General features: G+C 41.6%; 1 protein-coding gene across 1 annotated transcript in view; it reads left to right on the forward strand.

Moving 5' to 3' along the window:
- The window catches only part of emc2 (ER membrane protein complex subunit 2), a 25,460-nt gene extending 7,764 nt beyond the window's left edge, over positions 1–17,696 (forward strand). The window contains exons 6-11 of the mRNA XM_010740364.3: positions 3,621–3,706; positions 3,976–4,035; positions 7,273–7,354; positions 7,593–7,703; positions 9,440–9,544; positions 15,985–17,696. Coding sequence (XP_010738666.1) covers positions 3,621–3,706; positions 3,976–4,035; positions 7,273–7,354; positions 7,593–7,703; positions 9,440–9,544; positions 15,985–16,071 — 531 coding nt within the window. The 3' untranslated portion in view covers positions 16,072–17,696. The remainder of the gene's footprint in view (positions 1–3,620; positions 3,707–3,975; positions 4,036–7,272; positions 7,355–7,592; positions 7,704–9,439; positions 9,545–15,984) is intronic.
- Positions 17,697–25,851: the final 8,155 nt, after the last annotated feature.

Below are 25,851 nucleotides of genomic sequence, written 5' to 3' on the forward strand. Positions count from 1 at the left end.
GCACCCCACCTCACTTGCTCTCATCCTGGCATAAAGGAATAGCCTCCTCATCCTTATCTAGCCACAGCTGCTGCCTCACACCACGTCTCACTCCCACCTTCACTTTGTCAAGATCATCTCTGTTTATTTTACGCTTTTGTTGCTGTTGGAAGTTTGTAAGTTAGATTGGCAAGTCTGCTCTTAAAAAAAGGGCTGTTTTGATGGGCAGCTCCACATATTATGTTTTAATTTAAGAGTGGTTGGGTCACGCGATCTACATCTCTTTCACATAAGTGGACTGAAGCACAAATAGAGTTTGCTTTTATTCTTTTTGATAGTATCCAGTAAGTATGGATGCTATCAAAAATGCTGATGCTGCCTAAAACAAAAGTCTGGGGACACTAAAAACAAAAACATTCATGTCATCGTCTACTTTCCTAAATTATGCTGAAGACTTGATCCATGCTATGACTGACAAGAAAAATACACTTGGATGGTTGCAGTCAACATTCTGAAAAGATTTTGTCCCGGTCATGCTGTCCAACACAAGACAGAAGTAAAAGCCACAAATCACGATATTTTCTTGTAACATTGTCATTTTTGTACACAAAACTGGTATTGCTCCAGAAAATTTATGTTTAAATAATTGCTGTAATCTGCAACAAATTGCTTAGCATTTATCCAGTGTTTGGACAATGGGAGTTGTAATTTCAGTGAATCCCAGGGCACCTCCCCGACATGGCACACATCTTCTGGGGATTCCAGGGACATCCTCGGAAAAGGGAATGGTCGATTTCCTGGTCGCTGCCACCCTAGCGAGCATAGGCTGTCAGTCAAACCTGGGGCCGGGAATGGAACAAAACAGACAAATGGGTCCTCTGTCCCTGGGATGTTAACCTTAAACCCTTTTCCCACAATCCTTGTCCTAAATGACTTGGGTGTAGTGGTGCAGGGTGGATCAATGCTTTGGTGACATCGTTCAGGTCACCTGTCTTGGAGTGAGTGAGCGAGCGAGCTATCTCCTTCCTACATGTTCTCCGACATGCTTTTGAGAATCAGGCAGGGGATGGGCCTGAGAAATGGCGGAAAATTGGCGACCACAAGGAAGACTTGCGAGGCATCCCAGCATGCGAAGCAGAGATTGGAAACTGAGCTGTTGTAATTACAGGCTGTGGAATAGATGTGGTACCCATTAACCAAAATTGTTGAATCAACAAAAATTGCTCAAGGTTTTTTTGCCATGGCGGTGTCCAAAAAATGTTTCAAACTCTTAGCCCTTCCATTGCTTGCTATGTTCCAATACCTACAGCAATGATCTGGCAAAATTCTTGTCTGCGTGCGTATATGCATTTCTTTCCACCTTTTTATTACTTCTCCTGAGTATTGTAGATTTCGCAATGCCCACAACATTTGCATACATGGATGTACCAATTGATTATTTTTGTAACATTGAGTTAACTCAAAGATTGCATTAATATTGAATTCCAACGCTCTCATTTCACCCTAATTGTTCAATATAAAAAGCTAGTATTACTTAAATAAGCCACTGAGGTCACATAGACGACTCCTGAGGTTGACCCACAGTCGTATGCAATTACAGATTCATTGTAGGACAAGATGATATTTGTGTGGGTCAAGTCTTCTGAAAGTTAAACCCCAATTGAGAATCATTGGACCACATAAATGTGAAGCGTATTTACAAAATTATTAGAGGTATGACTTACAGATCAAAAATAACATTCTCTTTCGTAACTGATCATAATTTAAAATACACTGTGATATGTTGTTAAGAAACCTTTAACGACACCATGAGACATTATTTATCTGAACTTGTCTTTCAGCCTTTCTCTTTCATCCTTCCCTTTTTTCTTAGTTCAATTTCAAGTATGTACAGTGTGCTAGGTGTGCCACCCTTGTGATCATTCTTATTATGATGGAAGGTTGCGGTAGGTCCTAGCAAAGAGCCAGGGGTGATGTAAATAATCCAGTTCTCACTCCTAAGGTCTCCTCAGAGCGCTAATTAAAAAAGAATCACGACAACAGAGGGATCAGACCCACTGCCAGGTTTTTCTGGATCATTAGTTAGAGAAAGGAGGAGAGAGAGGAGTGGTTTGGAATTGCTTCTTGTTTAATAAAGTGCTGTGTGACTCTTTGGGCTACCAACTTCCATATGTTCCTTTGAGCCCCAAGTGTTCTTTATCTGGGAACGAAAAAAAATGGCTGGCAGAGAAGAGAGGTGGGTGTGGTGTGATGGTGGGAGAGCACAAGTGCAAAATCCACATTCAAAATCACTGTAGTGTTTTGTTTAAAAAAAAAATCAGCTTCCCTTTTTCAGTATTGCATGAGGAAAGATCCCACATGCTTGTAATTTAGTCTGAAGTGAGTATACATTCCTGAATCTCACATAGCATCACATTCTGGTGGAATGCACTAGACATAAAGCTTTATAGTCACATGACATAAAAGAGGAAAAAATGACCTTTCACTGCTGCTTGATAACTTCAGAACATAGTTTAATCATTCTCTCTCAAATTGCCTTTAGACCACCCCAATACTAAAAATACACATTTCCACAGATGTGTACAGTGAGTTTTGGAATAAGATATATTGTGGTGCAGGTAGAAATCCTGACTGTTGATGTTTCTTTGAAAGGTTAAAATATTGCCTGTCAGTTTAGGCTGCAGTGTCTCTGCAGGTCCCTGTCTCAACTTGATGGATAAGTGGATTTCTTGTGACGGCAGTGTCAGAAGAGGCCCAAATTTACAGTCCCCCAGACATGACTCATACGCAGCCCTCAATGGCTATGGTTATGAGTGCAGGAGAGGAAGCCCCACTCAATCAAGTGCCAGTCCATAAATAAAATAGGCTGTGGCAGGGCAGTGCACTTCTAATGGAGCAGCAGCCTCCTGTTAAGGTTTTCACTTACTACCAAAAGGACGAGGAGAGTTGGCGGAGGTTGGAGTAAAACATTTGGAAAAGTCGTAGCAGCAGGAGTAATACTTTCTAATTCAGATTGATGAGAATCTAATCCACCTTAAGGTCATTTCAACATCAAAACGAAGTGAAAAGCAATTTTCAGCTGATGTCAGTTGGGCTGGTGCAGCGCAAGATGCGTGCCGTGCCGACAGGAAGACAGGCGTTGGGGTTTGGGGGAGTGTGCCATTTTCCCCACTTGGTTAGGAGATGACTCACCACTTTATCTCAGCCACTGAGCTCATTCCAACTCCCAAACATTGACTCATAATTTGTGCGTCCATCTCCTGTTGGACATGGCCACTAACTATCTCCAATTATGTTTTGGTAGGCTCTTATTTGTTTCATGTCTCCCAGTGATGATACGAATAAACTTGACAAAGTTAACTTTAGTGTCAAATGTGTCTGTACATGTTGTGCCTTTTTAAATTTATTTTATGCCTGTTGTTGTAACACACCAAAGTGCAGCAACACAAGTGCTGATTCATCTTTAGATTCAGTCTCATAGCAAAACTCTGAGCAGGATTGCAATGCACTGAAAAGACGGTAATGTACACAGTTAAACTCACAACTTTTACACTCACTCATCCACTCAACACCTCCCCACCCCTTTCAGAGAAACACTTGACGAGCTGTGTTCCTAATCCTGTTTACTCTCTGCTCTACAGGCAGCGAGGAAGCGCAAGATCTCCATACTGAAGGCCCAGGGGAAGAGCACTGAAGCTATCCGGGAGCTCAATGAGTATCTGGAGCAGTGAGTGTTTCTAAAAAGAGGGGGAGAGGGTCAGCCCCCCGCCTCCTCCCCACCTACCCTGGCTTTTATTTTAATTAAAATCCAAGTTTGCTTTCAATTGAGCTGGCACAACTTGTGCATAAAATACCAGCAAACTCTTTCTCCAACCTTGATAGTTGGATGACTGTCATTATTGTTACTGTAATAGCTAATACTTACATTTTACTTTACTGTGTTACTGGTTTTTAAAATTCCTTGATGTAGAACTTATTGTCATTTTGTCTTTACAGGTTTGTTGGAGACCAAGAAGCATGGCATGAGTTGTCAGAGCTCTACATCAACGAACACGAGTAAATACATTTTTATTATTTGACTTTAAGCGATGTACTGCAACATATGACAAATTTAGTTCTTTCTCACCAAAAACAAGGATTACATTTTTTTTCATTTAGGAGTATTTCTAGATGTGATGGGACAGCCTAATTTTCTCCATGACGTACTTTTCTTTCTGCCTATTCAATATATAACTTTGAAGTAAGGGCTCACATTCTTTGTGGTTATGCTGTGACACACCTTTGCAATTACAACCCATCCAAGCCAATTGACAATTCAAGCAAGACATTTCCACCAGCTGTCGTGGGTAATTTTCCGAGTTTAAAGATAAAATAGACTTGTTTTTTGTTACAAGGATTATCTAATAGGTATTCAGGATAATTGATTTTAAAATGGCAACTTTACCAAAAACAAAATATCCCAATGGGTTTAAGGCACCAGAAAAGGAGACGCAAGGCAGAATATGCCGCAAATTAGCAATATATTCAGCCAGTTAAAATAACAATTTAAACTCCACACTCCCTTGATTGAAGAAATGGGTAATCCAAAAAGGCAACAAAAAAGAACAGGTCCAATCTTCCCTTTGTGAAGCAAAATGTATACTTGCCGAAGAAAATGTTTGAGATGGTACCTGTGTGTGTCAAGTTATTTTAGTGTAAACTTTAATAACAGATGTTTATCATACAAAGCTTTGGAAATCAGTAAGCTAGCCATCGTTGGAGGTGTATCTGTCGGTTTAACAGGACTTCACATCAGGCTGATGGCTTGATCTCCAGAGGGCCGTTGGATGGCCACAATGGAAGGCAGTGAGATACCTAACTCAGCCAGGGGTCTGAATGGAGCCCTGTCCATGTTTGTCACATAAGAGTTGTTTAATAGGATTTCGGTCTTAAGCCCTCTCTCCTACATATGAGAGCAGACACACTCTGCGGCCTCCTACTGATATCTCAGTTGCCAAGGAGAATTGCCAGACAGACAAGAGCAGTGTAAGAAAAAAACAATTTTGTTTGTGTCACCTTTTATCCCTCCATAATTGTCTGAGGCTCAGAAGTTAGTGAAGCGGTGTCTGTAGCTGAACTATAGTTTTATATGCATGCGTGTGTGTGTGCATGCTGACTCTGAGGTTGCCTGGTTGCTCTGGTACGAGGGCAGTGGCAGTAGGAATGTGTAGCGCGGTGAGAAGGCTACTTATTGGATATTTCGTGCTTTTGTCTGGGAGGCTTTATTGCTGTAGTAGTCAGAGGAAATCCAGGGGTGAGCGGATTATCTCCCAGCTTATCCCAACACTTCTAATATCACACCATTCACTCCCACAGCCCCTTATCTACAGGCGTGTCAATTTCTTTTCTTTGTTTTCTTTATTTTGGGTTACAAACTCCCTGTTTCCCCTCCTCCTCCTCTTCCGGATAGCCCGGCATTATCGCCACTCTTTTCCAGAGGGATAGGGGGGCAGAGAGAGAGAGAGAGCACTTGCTGTGAAATTCCCAGGAGAAGGTGGTGGCACTTTTCTTTCCCCCCCAGCCAGAGAAAACAGAGGGTGATGGAGAAGCACGGAAGAGAAATAAACTCTCCTCCCCTCACTGCACAACACCCTGGGAGCTAAAAATAAACAAAGTAGTGTGTCTCTGCGCTGGCGTTGTTGAGGTCGCAGCAGGCATCAGTGTTAACACATTAAAAACGTAATTAATAGCCTCTGAGTTGACACTGTTAAAACAATCCTCATGCCAGCGGTGTTTCGAGGGGAGTTTATTTTATGTTTGCAAGTTAGAATCTGCTCATGGCTCTCATTCTGACCCAGCTTATGAAACTGTTCGACAAAATTGGACTGGTCATCCAGAATTACAGGATAAATAGTAATCATTTTTTCAAACATACTTTGCACAGTCTGAATCCATTTTTGTCTTATATGCAGTCAGAATGTGGTATTGAAATGAGGGGAAAGCCACTGCTGATGGTTTTACTAACCTCCAAAAGAAACAAATCCGATTCTTACAGTCCCGCGCGTGATGGTGGCTACAACCTTACTCAAGCACTGTGGTAAAGAGTGAGCTTAGGAGAGTAGCTTGGTGGTGGTGGGGTTAGATGGCTTAGAGGAAGAGCAGAAGAGGTAAGGGTCTGGCTCTGGTACAAGATTCTGGTTGATGGCTGATGGAAGCGGGCTCTGTTGCAGGCCACGGCCACTGCATGAGCACATCTGAAAGTCTTTATGGAGAGGAAGTGGTAATTGTAAGCAGCCCCCAACCTTCCAAGCCCTCTGATCTCCCCCCTTCCACTAAACCCCTTCCCCCTGTTTATTTCTTTCTTTCTCTGTCCCCACCTTCCCTTCCCTCCTATGCTGTTAATCTTTCAGCTAGCAACCATGGCAAACTTTAAATAGACTGATAAGTTCTTCATGTTGTGGCAAGCAACATTTGGTTCCCGCAAAAATGCAGCATCTTAGTGTTACCCTCATTTCTCACAAGTGAAATGACTTTACATCTGTCACAGTGTAGAAGCCTGTTGACGCACGCAGTGGTCTTTGGGGGTTTTCTTTTAACTGATTAGGTTAGTTTTAGAAACATGTAAAATCTTGCTTTAACTTTTGTATGTGATGACAGACGGCCAGTGTAGCCCCGTTTTCTGATGGTACGTCTACGTACCCTGCTCTGTGTTCTTTGGCTTCTATTTGTTAGGTGCACAGACGTTTTATGGCTTTGTGTTCAGTGATATACTGTATCTTAGCTCGTCTTGGCCTGGGCCTGTGAAGGGGAAACTGTGTATTAGAAGTGGAGTGGCAGCAGATTAGTGTGAGGTCAACAGCTCAGCAGTCTGCTGCTGAGAAGTGATCTCATCTGAGTATAGGCACGGTGTGCCAGCTCTTACTGTAGTGCTGACCTCAGGAAGGTAGTTAACTACACATTAAAGGGCTGCAAAAACACACAGACGGACAAGATTGATCCTCTGTGTCCCTAAAGGAGGGAGAATCACCACACTAGATAGGCTTTTACCTTTGCCAGCTGTCTGGACTGAGTAACCTTTACTGTATAGCCTGTAAATAAACTTTCTGTCATGTGGTGGATCTTTACAGATCTGCGCAACATAGGCTATAAGTCCATCGCATGTAAACTGACCCATAACCAGAGTAGTTCTCAATTCAGATTTATACCTGTAAATTTATTGGGCATAGCTGTTGTGCTTCACAGTTGAGCAAGCTACAGGATGACACATCCACAGCTGTATCAATCGGCTTACTGTTTTCCTTGTCATTTCCACAGCTATGGAAAAGCTGCGTTTTGTCTGGAGGAGCTGATGATGACCAATCCTCACAATCACTTGTACTGTGAGCAGTACGCTGAGGTAGGTACCCGCCTGGATGTCCGTCATCAAGCATGGGGGCAAACTGTGGAATAAATGTTCCTCTCTGTAACACAGAGAGACACCGACACGCACTTAACGTCACTGGGAATATAGGCTCATGAAAGGAGATGTGTTTACAAGGGCTTGTCATCTATTGCTTATTCAGATGTCATGCTGTCATTGCTTGAGCTGCCCTTTAGCACAGCTTATTGGCCGTGTTTAATGCCTCCTCACACAGGTGAAGTACACGCAGGGGGGGCTGGAAAACCTGGAGCTGTCCAGAAAGTATTTCGCCCAGGCACTGAGGCTGAACAACCGAAACATGAGGGCATTGTTTGGTCTGTACATGGTGAGTACTGCTTTGCATGAGGAGAAAGTGGGAGAGAAAGGGAGAAAGAAAAAACAAAAACAGTAGAGACTTTTTTGTAACCCTGTGGTTTGTCAAGGTTGAGGTTGGCCACTGAGTGTGTCAAGCAAGACTATACTGTGTTTTTGAGTGTGTGCGCGTATAAATGTAGGGGGGAGCGAAGAAGGGGCTCTCAGACAGGTCAGCTCACTGCTGACTCAGACGGTGAACTCCAGCGTTGGAAAAGTCTGCCCCTCTGGAGCTCTTTATTTTAGTAATAATACCCCTTTGGTGAGACTTTTTTTATGTTTATGACTTAAATAAATAAAGAAGTCACGGAGGAAAAAAGAGAAAAGTGCAAGAGCGAGAACAGCACAACTGCTGCAAGCATTTTGTCACTGGCAAATTATCCAACCAGGTGCCAGTTTGATTGTAGTCCTGGCCCAACGGGGCTTTCATCTACATATTTGTTTAAACAGGATGTTGTCTGCTAGTGCCAATGCATCATATGTAAGTGAGACTTGACATAAAAACACAAACGAAGCAGGGCAGGGAATAAAATGTGGAGAGGGGAAGCAGGTCGAACACAGAGAGCCCCAGTGTTTTCCTCTGTGCTGCACTGGGAGTCTTCAGGTAGTCCAAACACCTCATAGCAATCCGTACCGTCTGAAAGAGCTCCGAGATCCAGAGTACAGGAGGAGCAGGCCCGGGTCAAACCAAGACATTCACTTCTGTTTACTCTCATTTGTCTGGAGACAGAGCAGACCCTGTACAGTCTCCTGACAAGTCATCCACTGACACTCTGGTCTTTAATGGATACGTCAGGTGGGAGTTTATTCGACATCAGTCACAGATCTGTCTTAGGAGAGTGTTTTGCAGATTGTCTGCTAGTCTCGGTGGTCCAGATCTTGACAGGTGCAGGAGGTTCAGTGAAAGGGCAGGAAACTTTCACCATCTTACACCATCTGACTCAGTACGACAGAGGACCTGGTAGCACTGACCACAGTTGGGTTGTGGGTTAGTTACTCACAACACTTGCGTGGGGATTCCCATAACGGAGCACACTGTTATTCGGGGATAGCCTGTCTGGGTTGACATAATCTAAATTAAGGTTTCTCTTGAGTTATAAAAAAAAAAAAGAGAAATATAGAAAATGCTTACTAAAAAAACAGAAGCCAAACCATTTGATAGAAAAAAAACAGGGCCAGGTTGATTGGTGTGTAGTTAAAATTTCAGCGTACTGGTAGGGAGGGCTTTGAAGTGCAGGCAGGGTAAGCCCTCTGGGGTTTGCTGTGTGGAGATGATGGCAGGAACATGGGAAAGACATGGGATTTGTGGTTCGGAGGGGAGCTGTCGGGGCAGGCAGAGACCGTGATTCACACAGCGCTCCTCTCACTGTGTGCCACTTTTTTTTTTTTTCTTCGAAGACATACAAGGACCTTTCATCGCCGGGAATCGATGGTGTTGGAGAAATTAGGCCCTGTTAAGTGACAATTTACGTATGAAGCATTAAAGCACTCACTTTTTCCTCCCCATAAATGATTTCTCCTGTGTCATCAGGCCAAGGTCTGTTTTTTCTCTTCACTTTGCCACAATGACTAGTAGAGTGGTAGATGGTAAGAGTGGTTGCACATTCATCTCAATTACGCTTTTATTGCTGTTTCACCAAGTTTTGATATAAGAACACCCCTTTCCCTGTTCTGTCCTTTGCCTCTTCTTCCCCTTTTTTTTTCCTCCAGTCTGCAAGTCACATTGCTGCCAGTCCAAAAGTTAGTGCCAAGGTGAAGAAGGACAATATGAAGTACGCTGCCTGGGCTGCCGCTCAAATAAATAGAGCCTATAAGGTGAGTCACGTATAGATTTTTCATTAGGCTTGATAATGTAGCTGTACTACATATTTGATTCTTGCCAGCATTTTCATTACTCTTTGTTCCGCTTCCATATCTTTGGTGTCTCTGTCTACTACTGAAATAACATCTTTTTAGTTTTTCCCACATCCTCGTTCATTCCGCCAGACAATGAAAACCACCAATCGTATTATCTCATGACTCTTCTGTTGTGTTTTAGCTTTTATAGGGTATTTGCACACAATATCCAGACAACCAGAAATCCCCTTATTTGCATAGTATGTGAAAAGCATTCACCACCGCCCAATGACCCCTGAACGCACAGCGGTCCTGAAGGATGCCTTTAACTTGGCATTGTTGTAATAACAATCCCAGTGTCTTTCGGTGTGTCTGGGTGCGTTTACTGTTAATGTGTTGATTTAAGGCCACAACGTCTCCTAAGACTTTATTCCACACCCTGGCTTCACAGATGAGCTTCTCGCAGAGCCACAACCTGATTCTCTGAGGACAACAATCACGCTAGACTGTGGAAGAGAGTTGTCTAGTTCAGTGTTTCTCAAAGTGGGCTTCATTGTCCCACTGCCTTTTTAAACTGAATCCATGAGATCCCTAGCAAATTCAAGAGCCTAATTATAGATTTTTATGTTTTAAATTTTTCTCACAATGTGATACATTTAATATACAAGAGGCGACATTTAATATTGAATCAACAAATTTGAATATCTTTCCTGGAAGGGTTTCCTGAAATTAAATCTGATTACTGAAAACCAAACTTTAAGCCCTTTGGGGTATATGTTATGACTCTGATATATTACTATACAGAGAGTAAAAAAGAAGGCAGACAAGGGATCTAAACGATGGAATTGAGTGTGTTTGCATGTGTGCCCACATAAAGCAAGGAGGGGAAAAAGTGAGGAGTGCTCAGATGGTATCACTAGAACAGTTTATGCTGTTGTCATGGCAACCCAAGTATTAAAAGCATATTCGAAAGAAATCTTATTTGCCACGCGGACCATATGTGTTGCTTATTTGGGCATCAACATTTAAATGTGTAATAAGCGGGTTCCTTACTCAGCGTGTGTGGGTCCTGTTGAGAGAGAGAGAGAGAGGGGCTCCCTGCTGAGCCTCTAAAGACCATGTCTAACCACACTCACAGGCACATTTCACATGTTGAGCACTCCCTGTTGGAAAAAGTGTGCATGTGAGTAACGTCACGGTGAATGGCTGCGCTCTTTTGGAGCTCTTGCAGAAGTGTCACGGAAGAGCTGTAAGCTTTTACTTGTTCCTTTAGGTTCCAGTTTAAGTGGAATGAACTGTGAACTGAAGAGGCGCAACCTGTTTTATTTAGGTTTACACTTTAATACGTGTGAAGACATACATCTCCATGATTTAAAAAGAAAAATGTAGAGGTGGTGTGGTCAACAAAATTAGTCAGTCAATTATCTCAATTGATGTCAAGTCCAGACTAGCTCCACTTTGATCAGTATGCAAGCTGACCTTACTGCTATCTTAGAGAGTCTTTGATCCCACCAGGGGACAAGATAAATATCTCAACTTTCTTTCTTATTTTAATCATAAATCAGAGCCTCAAAAGAGGGAGAGGGGGGAAAAAGTGTGAAAAAAGAAAATCTTTGGAGGGAATCTTGGCAGCGTCCAAATATTTGAAGAAAACAAATGTAGAGTCCGAGGCATCAGGCTTTAACAAACAGCCAGAGTTGATTATGGTGAGGTGAAAGTGCTGACAGAATCATAACATGTTTGTGACAACAGTCCTATAAATTCTTGCCAAAAATCCTTTTATAGTCTGTAAATTAACCTTCTTTTCTGTCAACAATTACAGTAATTAGACTAAATTTTATATTTATATTTCAAAGTGGTCAGGAATCCATTATTAGCAGTTTCCAGGATGAATGTAAGTGCATCAAACACTATTTGAAACAGACCTATTATAACTTAACTCTGGGACTTCATCTGAAGCTTGTTACAAGGATTAGACAGTAGCATAACCAGTAATGTAGCACATGTTTTCCTTGCTTAAATATTTTCTTCATTGCCAAGGAGGTGTGGTAGAGGGTTTATCCACAGACAGGCAACACGCATCTGTGTTTGGTGATGTTGGCTGTAATGAATCAAATATATTACTACTTGCTACACAAACAGGCCTTACATATGACTTACAGTTCAGTAGATTCTTGGTACAGGCTTAACAGGAATATGACAATGGGTTTATAGAAAGAAACAAATATTTTTTCTGAAATTTGTTTTGGTTATGCTGCAATTCTGTGTTGCAGAACATGTTTATCCATTGGATCAACAAGTCTGAACTTTAAATCAGTGTCAGGGTTGGTATGAGTGGGTGATGCAGGCTATCACTAAAATAGGCAGGCCATGTTGTAGTAGCCCAGAGGAAAATAGTTTCAACGTTATTTTATGAGACGTTATGATAACAGATTGAATTACTTGAGTTACTCTTAGAGGCCTGGGGATAGTGGGGGAAATGTCACTTTATTTATTTATTTTTTTCATTGAACATATTTTCACAGTTTTATTTACACATGAAATTTAGATTAGACATTGGTATTAACTCATTTAAAATGCACACAAAATATCATTCCGAACTATAAAACAAGTAAAAAGTTATGTGCAATTGGAATGTCACAGGAAAAAAAGAGTTTATTAGTGTTAATGTTTATCAATGCTCTTTAAAAAAGTGCTACCCACCCCCAAATGCAAGTAAACAAATTATCTATTACCAAGCTGTCATGCAAGAAACATCTCATGGTGGGGTAGAAGTGAAGAGATTTTCCAAGATCTTTGCAAACAGCATTGTTGAGCAACAAGGCAATGTTGTAGACGGATTTCTGAACTTCTGAAAGCCCCTTTTTAAAACCAATGGGGCAATTATTCACCAGTGGAAGGAAGATCACACTAATATGACGCACCACAGACAGGGTTGTCAGGAAGTTAGTCATAAGAGTAGCCTAGAGGGCAGTTCAAACACCAGAAAGACCTGGAAGCAGTAGATACGTCACAGAGAAAACAATGGGCAATGCATTCCACCATCATGGTCTCCATATATGTTCACCCCGGAAAACTTCAAAGAGGCATGGTCAAGCTTGTTTGAAGTTGACTCTACAACACTTGGAGAAGGTGAAATGCATATGACCAATGAAATTCTGAGGTGCGGGCATAATGGCATGGAACTGGTTCTCGTCTCCTGGTATCCAAAATTGAATCCAAATTATCAAAATGTAAAGAAATCTAGCAGGTACAATGAGGATTAAATACTAGTGGACCTTCCAGCAGCACAGCAATCCAAAACATAGTGCTAAGGAGACTGTTCCAGGGGAGGAAAATTAAGGTGTTGAACTGGGCCAGTCAATCACCAGACCTAAACCAAACAGACCATTTGTGGAAAGAACCTAAGAATAAGCTGAATCTTCAAGGTTTGTAGATTGAGTGGAATAAGGTTCTGAACACTGTGAGATGAGAGGCTTCATACAGCAAGCATTGCCACACAGGCTTCTGCGCATTCAACATACATTTTTCCTGTCATTCCACGTCATTTTTCTGTTCGTGTTTTTTTTTTTTTGTTTGTTTGTTTTTTTTTGAGTACATACCAGTATTTGGTCTCAATTCCACATGAAAGCTGCATTTGGAAAATACTTTAATTAATCAATACTTTGTAATACTTCTCCCACTGTAAATGTTTAGGTTTTGTCTATGTGGTTTTGACGATAATGAGACCTCAGTCAGTCACACCTTTGTCCTCCAGGGAACATGATGTGAGCTTCACTCCTTCCCCCTCCGCATCTGTGCTTGTCTACCACCTCTTGTATTGGTTGTTGCCTAGTAATAGTGAGTCTGTACTGGGATTTCTGATCATCTCTGAGTGTGTAGGTACACTGTGTAGGCAACGCACATGTGCTTGTAGATGTTGATTTGGTTGCAGTGTGAGACAAGTTAAATGACAAGGTGTAAGGTTGCCTCCTTTATTTTTTCACTTCCCACCTCCACTTAAATGACTTCTGAGATCTTTTTAAAAGAGAGCGGTGGTGGGCCTCCGTCAGACAGCTGCAGGCTGCTGTGTGCTTGTGCTTGCTGATTGATGGCCCCTTTAAAGTGTTGCTCGTGTCAGTCGTACACTTTTATTAGACCCCGGTACCTGGTGATTGTCATACCTCAGTGAGAGAAAAAGGTGGGCAGGTGAGTGCAAGTGGGAGCAGACGTCAGCGAGAGGTCACAACTGACTGGGGCCCATTTATTTGGTGGGGGAAAAAAAGAAAAGAAAATGTAATTAAATAGGTGGGGTTGGTTGACATGTAAAAGACCTGGAGATGTGTGGGTTGTAGGTGCAGGGGGCTTCAAAGCAGCACTACATGGCCTGCCCTCCTGCCCTAAGTCTCTCAACAGATTCCCTGATTAGCTCCTCTGTCACGGACCACAGGCTCCCACTGCGTCATGGCTCTATTATCAGATGCTCTAAATAGATGTGGAGCTGTCTGGTCTGCTGCTACTGTTGTAGAACAGGGCAGGAGTTAATGTGGTGGTCTCACCTCCAGGCTGAGGAGATAATTGACTACTAGGCCCAGGGTAATGGCGCATTAGGCAGCAAGGCAATGAAATGCACTGATCATTATAGCTACCCCACCACACACACACCCTAAATGTAGACGAATGAGTCACACTCGGAAATTACATAGCCAATTGCACACCTTAGCCAACTGCTCTTTCTTAGTTTGGCAAAAGAGGAAGGGAAAAAAACTTTTGCCATGGAAATCCTGGATGGGCCAGGTTTAGGCTACGGTTAGTTCCTGTTTGTAGAAGCTTGAGCAGGGCCAAAGGTTCAATGAATAAATGCTTCACAGCATTAAAAGCATGGCTTTATGTTGAACATAGTGTCGAGTGTTGTCTGTGTTACTCCACAAACAGAATGTAGACGAGAGACTGTGTGGTTTTGGCAGAAAGCCAAGATGGTCTTGGTGAGGGCACAAGACTTACATTTCTTCAGCCAACAGTATGTGTTTCAAGTACTGAAATTATGTTTACAATGAGTGTGTGTGCTTGTGCCTCTGTCTGATCAAGTGCTTGCACACACTCCCAAGGGGTTCTTCTCTCACCTTGGAGGACAAGCAGAATGTACACTTGTTCTGAGGCAGCGCTGAAACAGTATCTCCCGCATGTGTTTGACTCGGGGTAATGTTGTTTTCATAATGATTTAATTGAAAGAACCCTACAATGCTGTTGCCTCCTGCTTGTCCTTTGCTGTTCAGCAGTGTTGCAGTTGTTGCTGACGTAGCTGCGCACAGCAGTTTCTACACAGCAGTAGATGTTTATGTATGTATTATGATATATGATTGATATGCTGCAAATTTTCGTGGAGACTTGCTCAGGTTTTTAAATTGCACAGGGTTGTATTGGCAAATCACATACAGGCTTTAGGTTGCACACATTTGAACACCATTGTTGCTCTTTTAGGTTTTGATCACAGTATTTGCTATTTTCTTTAATCTTAGTTCTTCACAGTAAATGTTTCAAATTTAGCAAAACAACCATGGTCCCCTGAGGGTGAATTTTAATAGTTATGGTGATTCCCTGACTTTTTAATCTAACACCATCATCTTGAAAATCTACGCTCTACTTTGTATGTGCTAATAGACAAGCTTTTAATGGTGAACATGGTAAATACCATCACCCTTAAGTTCAGCTTCACAGAGCTGCTAGCATGGCTGCAGACTCTTATACATTTACTTTAAATAATAGTTTTAATGTAGCCGTACACACAGTAACTATCATGGAAAGTGAGGAAAGATTTATATCTGTCTACAAATCTGTGTGAAGTGAGATTAATTAGATGAATTATTATATCCCTAGCCCCCCTGCCTAAGGTTAAGGAAGCTGTCTTTCTCTGTGGTACATTTTAATTGGATAGAAAAAGTGTGTGCCTGTATGTGCTCGCACAATGAGTAATCCTGGATACATTTGTGGATTATAATCTGCAGCACTTCCTATAAAACCCTGTGGACACGGTGCAGATATTAGAGTGGAGTGTTATGTACTTGTGGACTAGAGGCCATGGAAGTGGACTAATCATGTGGGCATTCTGTCTGGGAGCCGTCACACACAGCGAACTAAAATGGCACTTATACAGTCTAGGAAAAACCCTCCGATTAGAGGTATTATCTTACATTGCATGACGCTGTTTACCAATTCTATCTAATGACCACTGTTGTCTCTGATTATTTTTGCTTCTAGCTTTGCAAACTCCAAACTGCAACAGGAATGTTTTTGCTGTTCAAGTGTGTTTGGCTCTCCATTGCTTTAGTTGGCAGGGAAACCTAATAAGCTGATGTTCTCTTTTCCTCTCCCCTCCTCTCTTTTTCTCTCTGCCCCACTTGGTGTCTCTCTGCCTTTCACCTTCTCTCTCTGACATGCAGCTGGCCGGTCGTGGGTCCAAGGAGAACAAATGCTCCATGAAGGCAGTGGAGGAGATGCTGGAGTCCATGCAGATCACTATGTCCTAGATGCCCTCATCCACGCTTTCCCTCTTCCCTTCTGTTCACACACACACACAGCCACTTGGAGCAACATGGCAGCTCAAATAGCCTTGCAATGTGACCAGAACCGGATCTTTAACTGATTTTTTTTTTTTCTTCTTCTTCTTTATCCCTTCAAGTTTGCTTCTTTTAATTAATTGAACTTGACATGGGCAATGGAAGACATTTGTTTCCCTCAAGTGTAAAGATTTCCCCACCCATCTGGAAAATACAACAGCAAAGTCCAAGTACTCCAACTTATTTAAACAAGTCCCTCATAGTATTAACCCAGCTGTGATTTCTCCCAGACTGGATTATACTGTCCCGCCTCCATCTCATACTGTCTTTTAGGTTTACCTTGAACTAATATCACCAATCAGCACAACACGTCAAGGCTATAACTCCTGACCAGGAGTGTTGACAAGCTGTACAGTAAAAGCTATTTATAAAGACAATGTGGAGATTCCACTTGTCTGCACTGAGGTCATTAACTATTTCCGTACTATCTGTAAATGAAACATCTTTATCTAATAAAACTTGTTTTTTTCTTTTGTCTAATCTATCAGAATGTCTTATAAATTAATAAAAGTAGGACTCAGAGAGTTGAGAATCCATTTTCTTCACGAGTGTTTGTAGCAGAGTTGGTCAATTGGTTTTTTGGATTTCCATGTTTTCCCCAGCAGTAACACTTATTGACACATTCGAACCTATAGCTATAACCTAGCTATAATTATCTTGGAGAAGGATGAGAGACATTTGTCATTATGAAGGCAGCAGTGGTAACAACAGGGGCATAAAAAACAGGCCTCTTCTTTCTCAGTGATTCCAGCTGGGAAATCCTGCCTTTCAATTACCCTGGACAGCAGCTGAACCAACTTCAGCACACTGAAGAACACCTCTGTCATTTCAGTTTAGAAAGGCTCAGAAAACGCTGCCAGTAATTAACACGCCACAAGTTGGAAAAGAGAGAGAGAAAAAAAAAAAACGTATTCATGAATCTGGGAACTTTCATGACAGGCAGGAAAGAAAGACATCTTAGTGCTGCGAGAGGCCGGTTTCCTCTGCTCTGCATTCAGTTCACTGGGTTCTGTAATTGCTGAATCTGAATTGATCCACATGATCATCTTAAGTTGTCGCTCACCCGTGCAGGGTCAGCTGTTACTTCCATTTCTTTTGTTTATTAAGTCATGGCAATCGTCTCATAATTTCACTCTTCGGCTGATGGAAAACTTGAGTGTTGAGTTTATGGTCGTTTTTGGACGGCTTTTAAATTGAGAGAGGTCACCAGCTCAAAGCCCCGAGTGTGGAAAGCCGTTTTCTCAAGTTTTTAATACTCTTTGGCCTTGGTCAGTGGATGAATGTGTCTGCATTTGATTTGCCTCCCCAATCTGGCGGAACCAATGAAAACCAGAGGACGTTTGAGCATAAACTGACTTGAGTTATTTTTACAGGGAAAGGGCTGAGGCTAAATGAAGCTCTTTTTAAGAGTTACAGGGTGAACGCATTTTGATTTGAAGCAGAGTGATTCTTTTTTTGTTATACATCCCATGTAAATATTGCTGTACTTTTAAAGGTTTATGAACTTGTAAATGGGGAATAAAGGTTATCAATCAGTTTGATGGGTCGTCAATATGAGATATTGCTATCTAGTGCCAACCATACTGATGCAATAGTGCCATCTGTAGTCTGGATGAAGAACTCATGACTTTTACTGCATGCAGCAGTGAGTGACAGTATGCGCCTGAAAGTAGGCTGTCACTGTCATGCACTAAACATCATCTAAACTTAACCTGTGTGTCATGTTATTTCTTGCCTGTCTGCAACTCTGACTTGCTGAGCAAGAAAAAAGTGGGTTACGCATCATTTATCAGTCATGAATTCTGATAAATCTTTTCCTTGCGTTCAGCTGTGCTATCCAAACATATCCTTGTAGAGTCAAGAAAAATAGCATTCTGAGCCTGCTGTGTTGTGTAGTCTGAATAAACCTTAACGTCACTTCTCACCTCACTGTTTACACACACCTCAAGCTCCCGACAACCTTCGTCCCAGTGGTTCAGAGCTTAAGAACGTCTTGTCAGTCCATACCTGGACAGCAGAGTTGGACCAAAAGACAGCGGAAGGCGAGGAGAGAACCTTATAACCCCCCCTAAACCGTTGGCTCAACTTAGTGTGTGTAGGGGATTCACTATTAGTGCTGCCCATAATCCTGGATTCCCTGGGAGATTAGTCTCTGGAGAGGGTTTACTTGTCCTCGGCTGCTCTACAGCGGCCAGGTTAGTGGAACAAGATGAGCTCTGGGATGATAAGCTTACACCGGGATAGAGCCATGCCTGGTCAACCTATTCATCAAAAGCAGAGGCAATGACAGTAATTTAAAACTGTTAAAGGCTAGCATTGAGAGGACAAATTAAAATATTTCACCAGTAATGTCGTCTGGGCAATATTTAGTTTTACATAAAAAAAATCAGTGAAACAAAACAAAACAGTTTTGTTGCAGATTGCATGCATTTATCATCTTGTAGACGGCTTCATCAAGATGACTGACAAGTGCCGGTGCAAGAAGCGAGAAATTTATGACTGTTTCTGCAAGAAACACAGTTTCCTGTTAAAGTCTTAAACCGCACGACTGTCAAGTAAGAATGATGTCCACAGTTAGAGGAATAGAGACTCCTGAAAGATTGCTGTGCATAAAACTATTTTTAGTGGAGCAGCTTAGTTTGCTAGCAGCATGGCTCAATGTCAGTCTGTCAACTGGACTGGACTATTGTTTTATACAGACATTCATGGTCCCCAGAGGATGAAGCCTAATGACACTGGTGATCCCCTTACTTTTCCTTTATTGTTAGCGTCAGATTGATATTATTGATTTTGAATGTTATGTGTTGACAGGAATTGCCATGAAATGAGTGAGTCACCTTGTTTCCTTCTCATCTATGTTGAAGTACTGATTGGGCAGGAGGTACAGATCAGGCAGTGATACTGACATTAGCAATTACGTAAAAGGAATGATGCAGACTCTTAAGCCCTGTTTACACTTGGCATTACAATGCGTCTCGAGTGACCACTTGTAATCTGATCTTACTTCCCCGCTCTATGCGCAAATACATCTGTGCATCATTTGCAAAGACCAAATACATTGTTTTGAACCGTCAGCAGTGGGCTTGCTGTGTGTAGAGTCAGAAATGAAAAGAAGACGCCAGAGTTTGATATGGATCCAGTTTCTGTTGCATTTTGACTCTTTGGCCCAAAGGAAATCAGACGTTTACGTGGGTTTTGTGGGTACTGCATCCATAAGAGACCATTTTGTCCATTGTTCTGACATCTTGTTTTGCACTTTAATATGACGCTGTTGGCGTGTGAAAAAGTACGTATTTGGCTTACAGACGTTAGTTGAGTAGGCGGTCTTTCAGTGTGACCCGGTACACGTTCACATACACACTACTAAAAGAACGTGGCCATATGCGGTCCAAACCACCTCCGAATGTGGTCTGAGCGATTGGATCCCAACGCTTAGTGTGATCAATGTGATCGGACCGCCCAAGACGCACTTTAATGCAAGGTGTAATCAGGGCCTTAGTGCTGTTATTTTAAGCAGATGAGGGTGCTAGCTAGTGGAAAAGCCAAAGGAATAGACTGCAGAGGTTAGAGAATAGGGTTTGTGGGAGATCAAAGTGGTAGGCGGTGGTAGAAGGAACGATTTCAGTGAGGGTGGGGGTCAGAGAAACTCTGATGGAACAAGAAAGTGAAGGACTGCAAAAGAGAGGGAGGAGCAAAGTGCTTTGTGATGCTGAGGACTGGAGCAAGGGCAAGTGAGTTTCCCAAGGTGAGGGAGTGAGTGGAAAGGGAGGGCAGGGCTCCAGCTATCTCATCCATCTCTGTCCGTTTTAGGGGGAGAGGCTGGGAGAGCTAAAGATGGATGAGGCATGCAGTGCTAAATCCTGCCCTGTCCACTCACACAACTGGGCCTGGTGATGAAATAGTGTTTTGGCTACGAGCAGGGACGGCCTGACCCACTCCCTTTTTTCTGGGAATGGAGATGCGGGAGAAGCAGAGAGTTGGACCAGTGAGGATGGATCAGTCAAATAACACCTGACATGTAGAAGAGCTGCGAGGAGATAACTACTCCATTCGTCACATGATTGGCCATCCAGAACTCAGTTACCAAATGCACAATAATCTGCAAGTCTTCAGTGCTTCAAAGCTTTTGATCCATTTCAATTAGCTTTGAATATGAACATACATACATTATAATAAATGCACATTCATTGATTCTGGCTTATTTGCACAGATTTGCTTGGCTTGTCATGTCAAATGAACTTTGTTTTCATGATGAAATTCATTTTGTGGAAAATAATGTTTGACAAGCATGTATTCGTAAAAGTGGGGTTGGTTTTTTTTGGCCTTGGATGCAGTTCTGAGAGTCGACCACATTTCATTCACCCATACATAGCACAGTTAGAACTTCTAAACCGCTTCACTACATGCTGCTGAAGGTAGGATATTTTTGTACAAAGGAGGGTGGGAGGCGGTATTTGTGTCTCATAATAAAATGCAAGCATTGCATATGAAGCAGTAAGGTCATCTGGCAAAGTGATATTTTTTGTTCATTGCACAATATCTCTTTGTTGATCCAGTGTTATTTTTCCCCTACACAATTGCACCAGAATGAGTGCAAACTTAATTTTTTCTCCAAGGGCTTCGATGCTGGGAAATAATTTCCTCTCAAGGCAAGACAACATCCCTGAGAACAGTGTGTGTGTGTGTTTGAGAGAGAGAGAGGGAGAGAATGTGTGGTTATGAAAGTGTGATTATGAATTTGCAGACAATGTGCAGGCATGCCTTTGTGTCAGCTTGAGTTTGTGTGTGCATGTGAGTAAGAGTGTGTGAGACTATGTGGTAATTTCAACAATATGAAGAGCTTTTGCCCGTGGAACATAAACTATTGGCTTCCAGTAATGCTTGTACTTGTAAGTCTCTTGACCAGGAGGCTCCAGACTGCTGCGATCTTCTTCCAGAGGATATTCTATGGCTTCCACAGGCCTTTCTTGTTGTTGCGCTGGCTTCTCAGCTCCAGGCTCACTGGCAGGAGCCCCGGCAATGCACATGTCGAGGCTGCATCCTGTCTGCAGACTCTGTCACAGTGTAGGGCATGTGTCAAATCAGAAAGGGGCAAGTTGCTGGCTTCAATAGACAGTTGTTCTTTCCAGCACAGGCTTCCCAAACCGCAAATCCCCTCTCAGAGCGTCTTCTCGGCCAGAATGCACAGGCTTACCCCACACAAGGCCCGGGGCCTAATTACAGAAAGGAGGGAAAACCAGAATTGGCTACTGATTGAGCTTCCTGGGTGAATGTTAATGGCAACCACAGAGGGATATTTTATACCCTGAGAGGGATGCAACAGAGACTGAAAGTGTGTGGAAGTCTGGGAGGTTTGGGGTTGTACAGACATAGCTATACATGGGTTTATGAATACATACACGTTATAACATGTTCTTTTATTCTATAGACATCTCATCTGTGTAGACTGGCATGAAACCATCCAGGAATGGTAAACAGTATTTTACTACAGTACTGGAGTCAAAGCAGTTCCAAGGCATCATGCCAAACCTCAGTGCATCTGGGAACAATGGGACACATATTCCTCCACAGTGCAGCACTGATGCTGTGTGAGCACATCCTTCCCTTGATTTTGATACCCCCATACTATCAATGGTAGAATGTAATTAAGTACATGTCAAGCACTGTATGTAAGTACAGATAGACTAGCTGTTTTTTCCCTTCCAGTCTTTGTGCTACTGCAACTTCTAGCTGTATATATCATATTTAGCACAGACATGAACACGATATCAATCTTCTTATCTAATTATCTGCAAGAAAGCAAATAAGCATATTTCCTGAAATGTAAACACTGATGGTAGTCGTTCTGCTGCATCATGACTAATATTACTTTTGATACATTACGTTTGGCTGAGGTATAATTACATACTTTTACCAGTGAGTAAGAATTGGTAGCATCTTGCGGTGTAGTTGCGGATTGCAACCCCCCACCACACACCTTCCCATTCAAGGGAGGAAATTATATGGAAAATATGTTGGCCACAAAAAACACGAAACACCCTATCTAGAGCCAATGTTTGTTTTTTTCATTCTGGGCTACTGTAGAAACATGGCAGTTCAACATACCTTGGAAGGGGACCCTTGGCATCTGTAGATATAAAAGGTTCATTCTAATGTAACAAAAACAATTCTTACTTTCAGGTAGTTACACACTAAAGAAGACATAGTTTTGCATATTATTTACCATTTCTGACATATTCTGTCCCTAAATCTGCCACACTGGACCTTTAAATAACATTTTAAATGTAAGACATTTACTTGTAATGGAGTATTTTATTTTTAAATTGAGCATGGCTTCTTTGACTTCAGTAAAAGATCTGAATAGTCTGCTTCTTCCACTAACTGCTCCTGACTCAGCATTCCTCTACCTGTTACAATATGAGGCACTAGGCCCAGGTCCTCAGCTTAATTCCAAAATATTTTGCTCTGACTCCAACAGCATGTTTTCCTTTTTTGTAAATCTCCAACAATATTGTTATTAATTACATCCATATGTGCACAGAAGAGCTGCGGCCATGCATGGTTTAATTTATCAGTTGGCTGGTTCTATCCTCATGGTAGCCATTTGTCTCTTTCGCTGTCTCTGGGGTGGTTGGTCACTGTTAATTTCCCCGACTATGATAACTGGCAAACATGGAGGGGTTTAAAAACAGAAGGATCCCCAGTGAGAAGCCTGACTCAGCCTGGTGTTGTTTGATATGTGTAAATTATGGCATCAATGAGAGATTCAAGCCTACATCTGCAGGACATACTGACATGCAATGCGGTCTGCTGACTCGCACGGTATTGCTTTCCCCACTGTTCACTTGTGTCTCATTTTGGAGCATAGTAAGGTTACCTTATTACATCCTTTCTCACATATATCCAGTCAAAACCCATCAGTCTCTTTCCCTGTGACACGATCTGTAATAGACACACAAAGATACAGTACACTCGCTGTTGTGGAAGATAAGGAGAAATTCTTAGCGATGGATGGGAATGAACTCTACCATGTTATTGCCACGTACAATTTTATGTGCGGTCATGTACACACATATACACCAATGGATACTTGTGTGACATATACACACACACACACACACACACACACACACACACACACACACACACACACACACATTCTCGTCAGTGTAAACTTGGCAGGCTAGCTATGCTACCATCTGCTTGTGGGGAGAGGGATATGGCAGGCGGACAACCACAAACAGCCAAGGTAATAGTGATGGGTTCCACTCAGTCTCTATCTCCCAGACAGCAGTAGACTCCTCATTCCACAGCACTTGGACTTTGTACAACATGGGCCACGGCACAACGACAAAGTGCTTCTCCAGTTCGCTGGCAGCTACTGTAACATTTCTCAGACATTTACGTAGTTTTGTGTAAACCAAACAGAATCTCTTATTCATACAGTTCTTACCCATGTAAATCTTGGAGCCAGTTTCCGCCAATACTTCCAGGTAGGGATTTTTTAATAAATGCTAATTGGGGGAGAGTTTTGAATGTAGAGGATTCTTTGCTCTTGGAGACACATAAAGTAAGGACCAGAAACATGCAGAGAAAAAGCTTGAACTGTGAGGTAAAGCCAACGGACTAATAGAAAAACAGAAAAACAAAATAAAAAAAGAAAAAAAAGTTTATGAGTTGGGTCCTCAACCAAATGAATAGTTAGAATCCATGCCAGAGTATAAAAAGCGTAGGCTACATATCCATTACCTATGGCAACATTTTAATGGACACTTTCTTCATCTGGACCGTGGACAGCAAAAACTCTTAATTATGCATTTCCCCATTACATGAACACTAAAACATCCAGATATTCATAGAGCTCCTAATGATACTTATTAAATCTAGTTTTGAGTGATCACATTAAAATTACAGGCGTTCGTCCAACAACATGTTTCTTCAATCTATTATACAGTAGGTGTAAATTCTCAGTTATAAATCATTACATTTCCCATATTAAGTGACAGAGTTGATCAGCTAAATTGCGGTTGCCCGTGTGACCTTTCCACTGTATTAGTGTTGGCTAAAGTGTACAGGTTTTCCGTCGGTTTCTGAGTGAGCCAAACCATGGAGTCTAATTTCACCACATATTCCTCTTAGGTCAATCTTTCACATGAAAACACAGAATGTACAGTAGGTGCTGCATGGAGCATCTCCAAAGTCAGTCTTGTTGCAGACAATTGTAACACATTCAACACTGCAGATTGTATTGCACTATGCAAAAAGCATAATGCATTACAATCAATATTGGCAGTGATCCACTTTGTCCATTCTTAATTATTCATCAGTTATGCATCAAAAGCAGCATGTAGAGGGAATAATTATATATGCCGTGGAGGCATACAAAGAATACTTTACATGGTTGTCCATGATCAAAAATGCTTCCACAGGTTACTTGGCAATTTAAAGGACCATAATCAATATTTTTATAGTAACAACGCATCAAATTACATTGTGAAAGGGGCCACTTATAATGAAAATCCCCTTGACTGTACAGAGATTTTCAGCAGTTAGTTTCAACTCATTGTTACCTTTTCACCACCAAATAGCAGACGCGGTTAGCAATCTGCAGTGGTGGAAAGTAACTAAGTATATTCACTCAAGTAAAGTTTAGCTACATTTCCTAGATGGGATCCATTGTCACATTTGTGATGGGTTATGTTCATAGATAATTAATAAGAACTGCTGGATACTGAATGCCAAAATGTAATCAATTCAACTGCAATGAGAATGCTAACATTGCATATGTGCCAAATGACTTTATATCCGAACATCTTTCTCGGCTTGAGGAGTTGTTTTACAAATACAAAACCTCCATGGATCAACCATTTGTAATTAAAAAAAAGTCATAATTGCCTTTGTCTGCATTTCAAGGTGTCCTGTCAGTTTTGTAGATGTCTCTTCTATAATTGTGGCCTATGGGGAAAATGCTTTTTGGTCCACTGGGGAATTTTTTGCTGCTGTTCAAAACTTTGCCTGTCCTAGTTCTAGCACTGACAAGCAGATTTTAGACTATACATTTGTGTAACAGAATTTTTTTTTCTTTTTATGCCCCATTTTTTTGATATCAGATGTATCTTGTGACGATCATAAACCAACTGAATGTGTACAAAACAAATAAACTAGCTCCATCCCAGCCAACTACAACAGTAAAATGATGCATTACTACCGCTGTATTAACAATCTAATAATGTAAAATGTAATAATACATAATTTCTTTTTTGCAGACTTTTACTTTTATTTGTGATAGTTTCAGTTTGTTTTGCTACTGTTTCCTTTACAGAAGTAGGATTTAGATCATTTTTACATTGTTGTATTTGTACTTTTATTTAAGTGTATGCATCTAAATACTCTTTCTAATACTGAATATCACATTAAAACAATTCAAGGCCGTCTTTTCAAGTAATATTATCGTACAGGCTTTAGGTAGAATTACATAACTGACACCAGTCTGGATATTGTAGCTATGTATCAGCACATCCAAAGAAGCATCAACCACACCACAGCGAACAGAAAGAGGAGATCAGGTTCTTCTTTAAGGTATCAAATTCTGCAAGGTCCAATAAAGTTTACCTTGTCTTTGGCGACCGAGACACTTTAGTCCAGCTCAATAATCTCAATTGCCACTGCCTGCTCACATTAAGCCCTTTG

This window comes from Larimichthys crocea, chromosome XIII, assembly GCF_000972845.2.
Source record: "Larimichthys crocea isolate SSNF chromosome XIII, L_crocea_2.0, whole genome shotgun sequence".
NCBI lineage: Eukaryota > Metazoa > Chordata > Actinopteri > Sciaenidae > Larimichthys > Larimichthys crocea.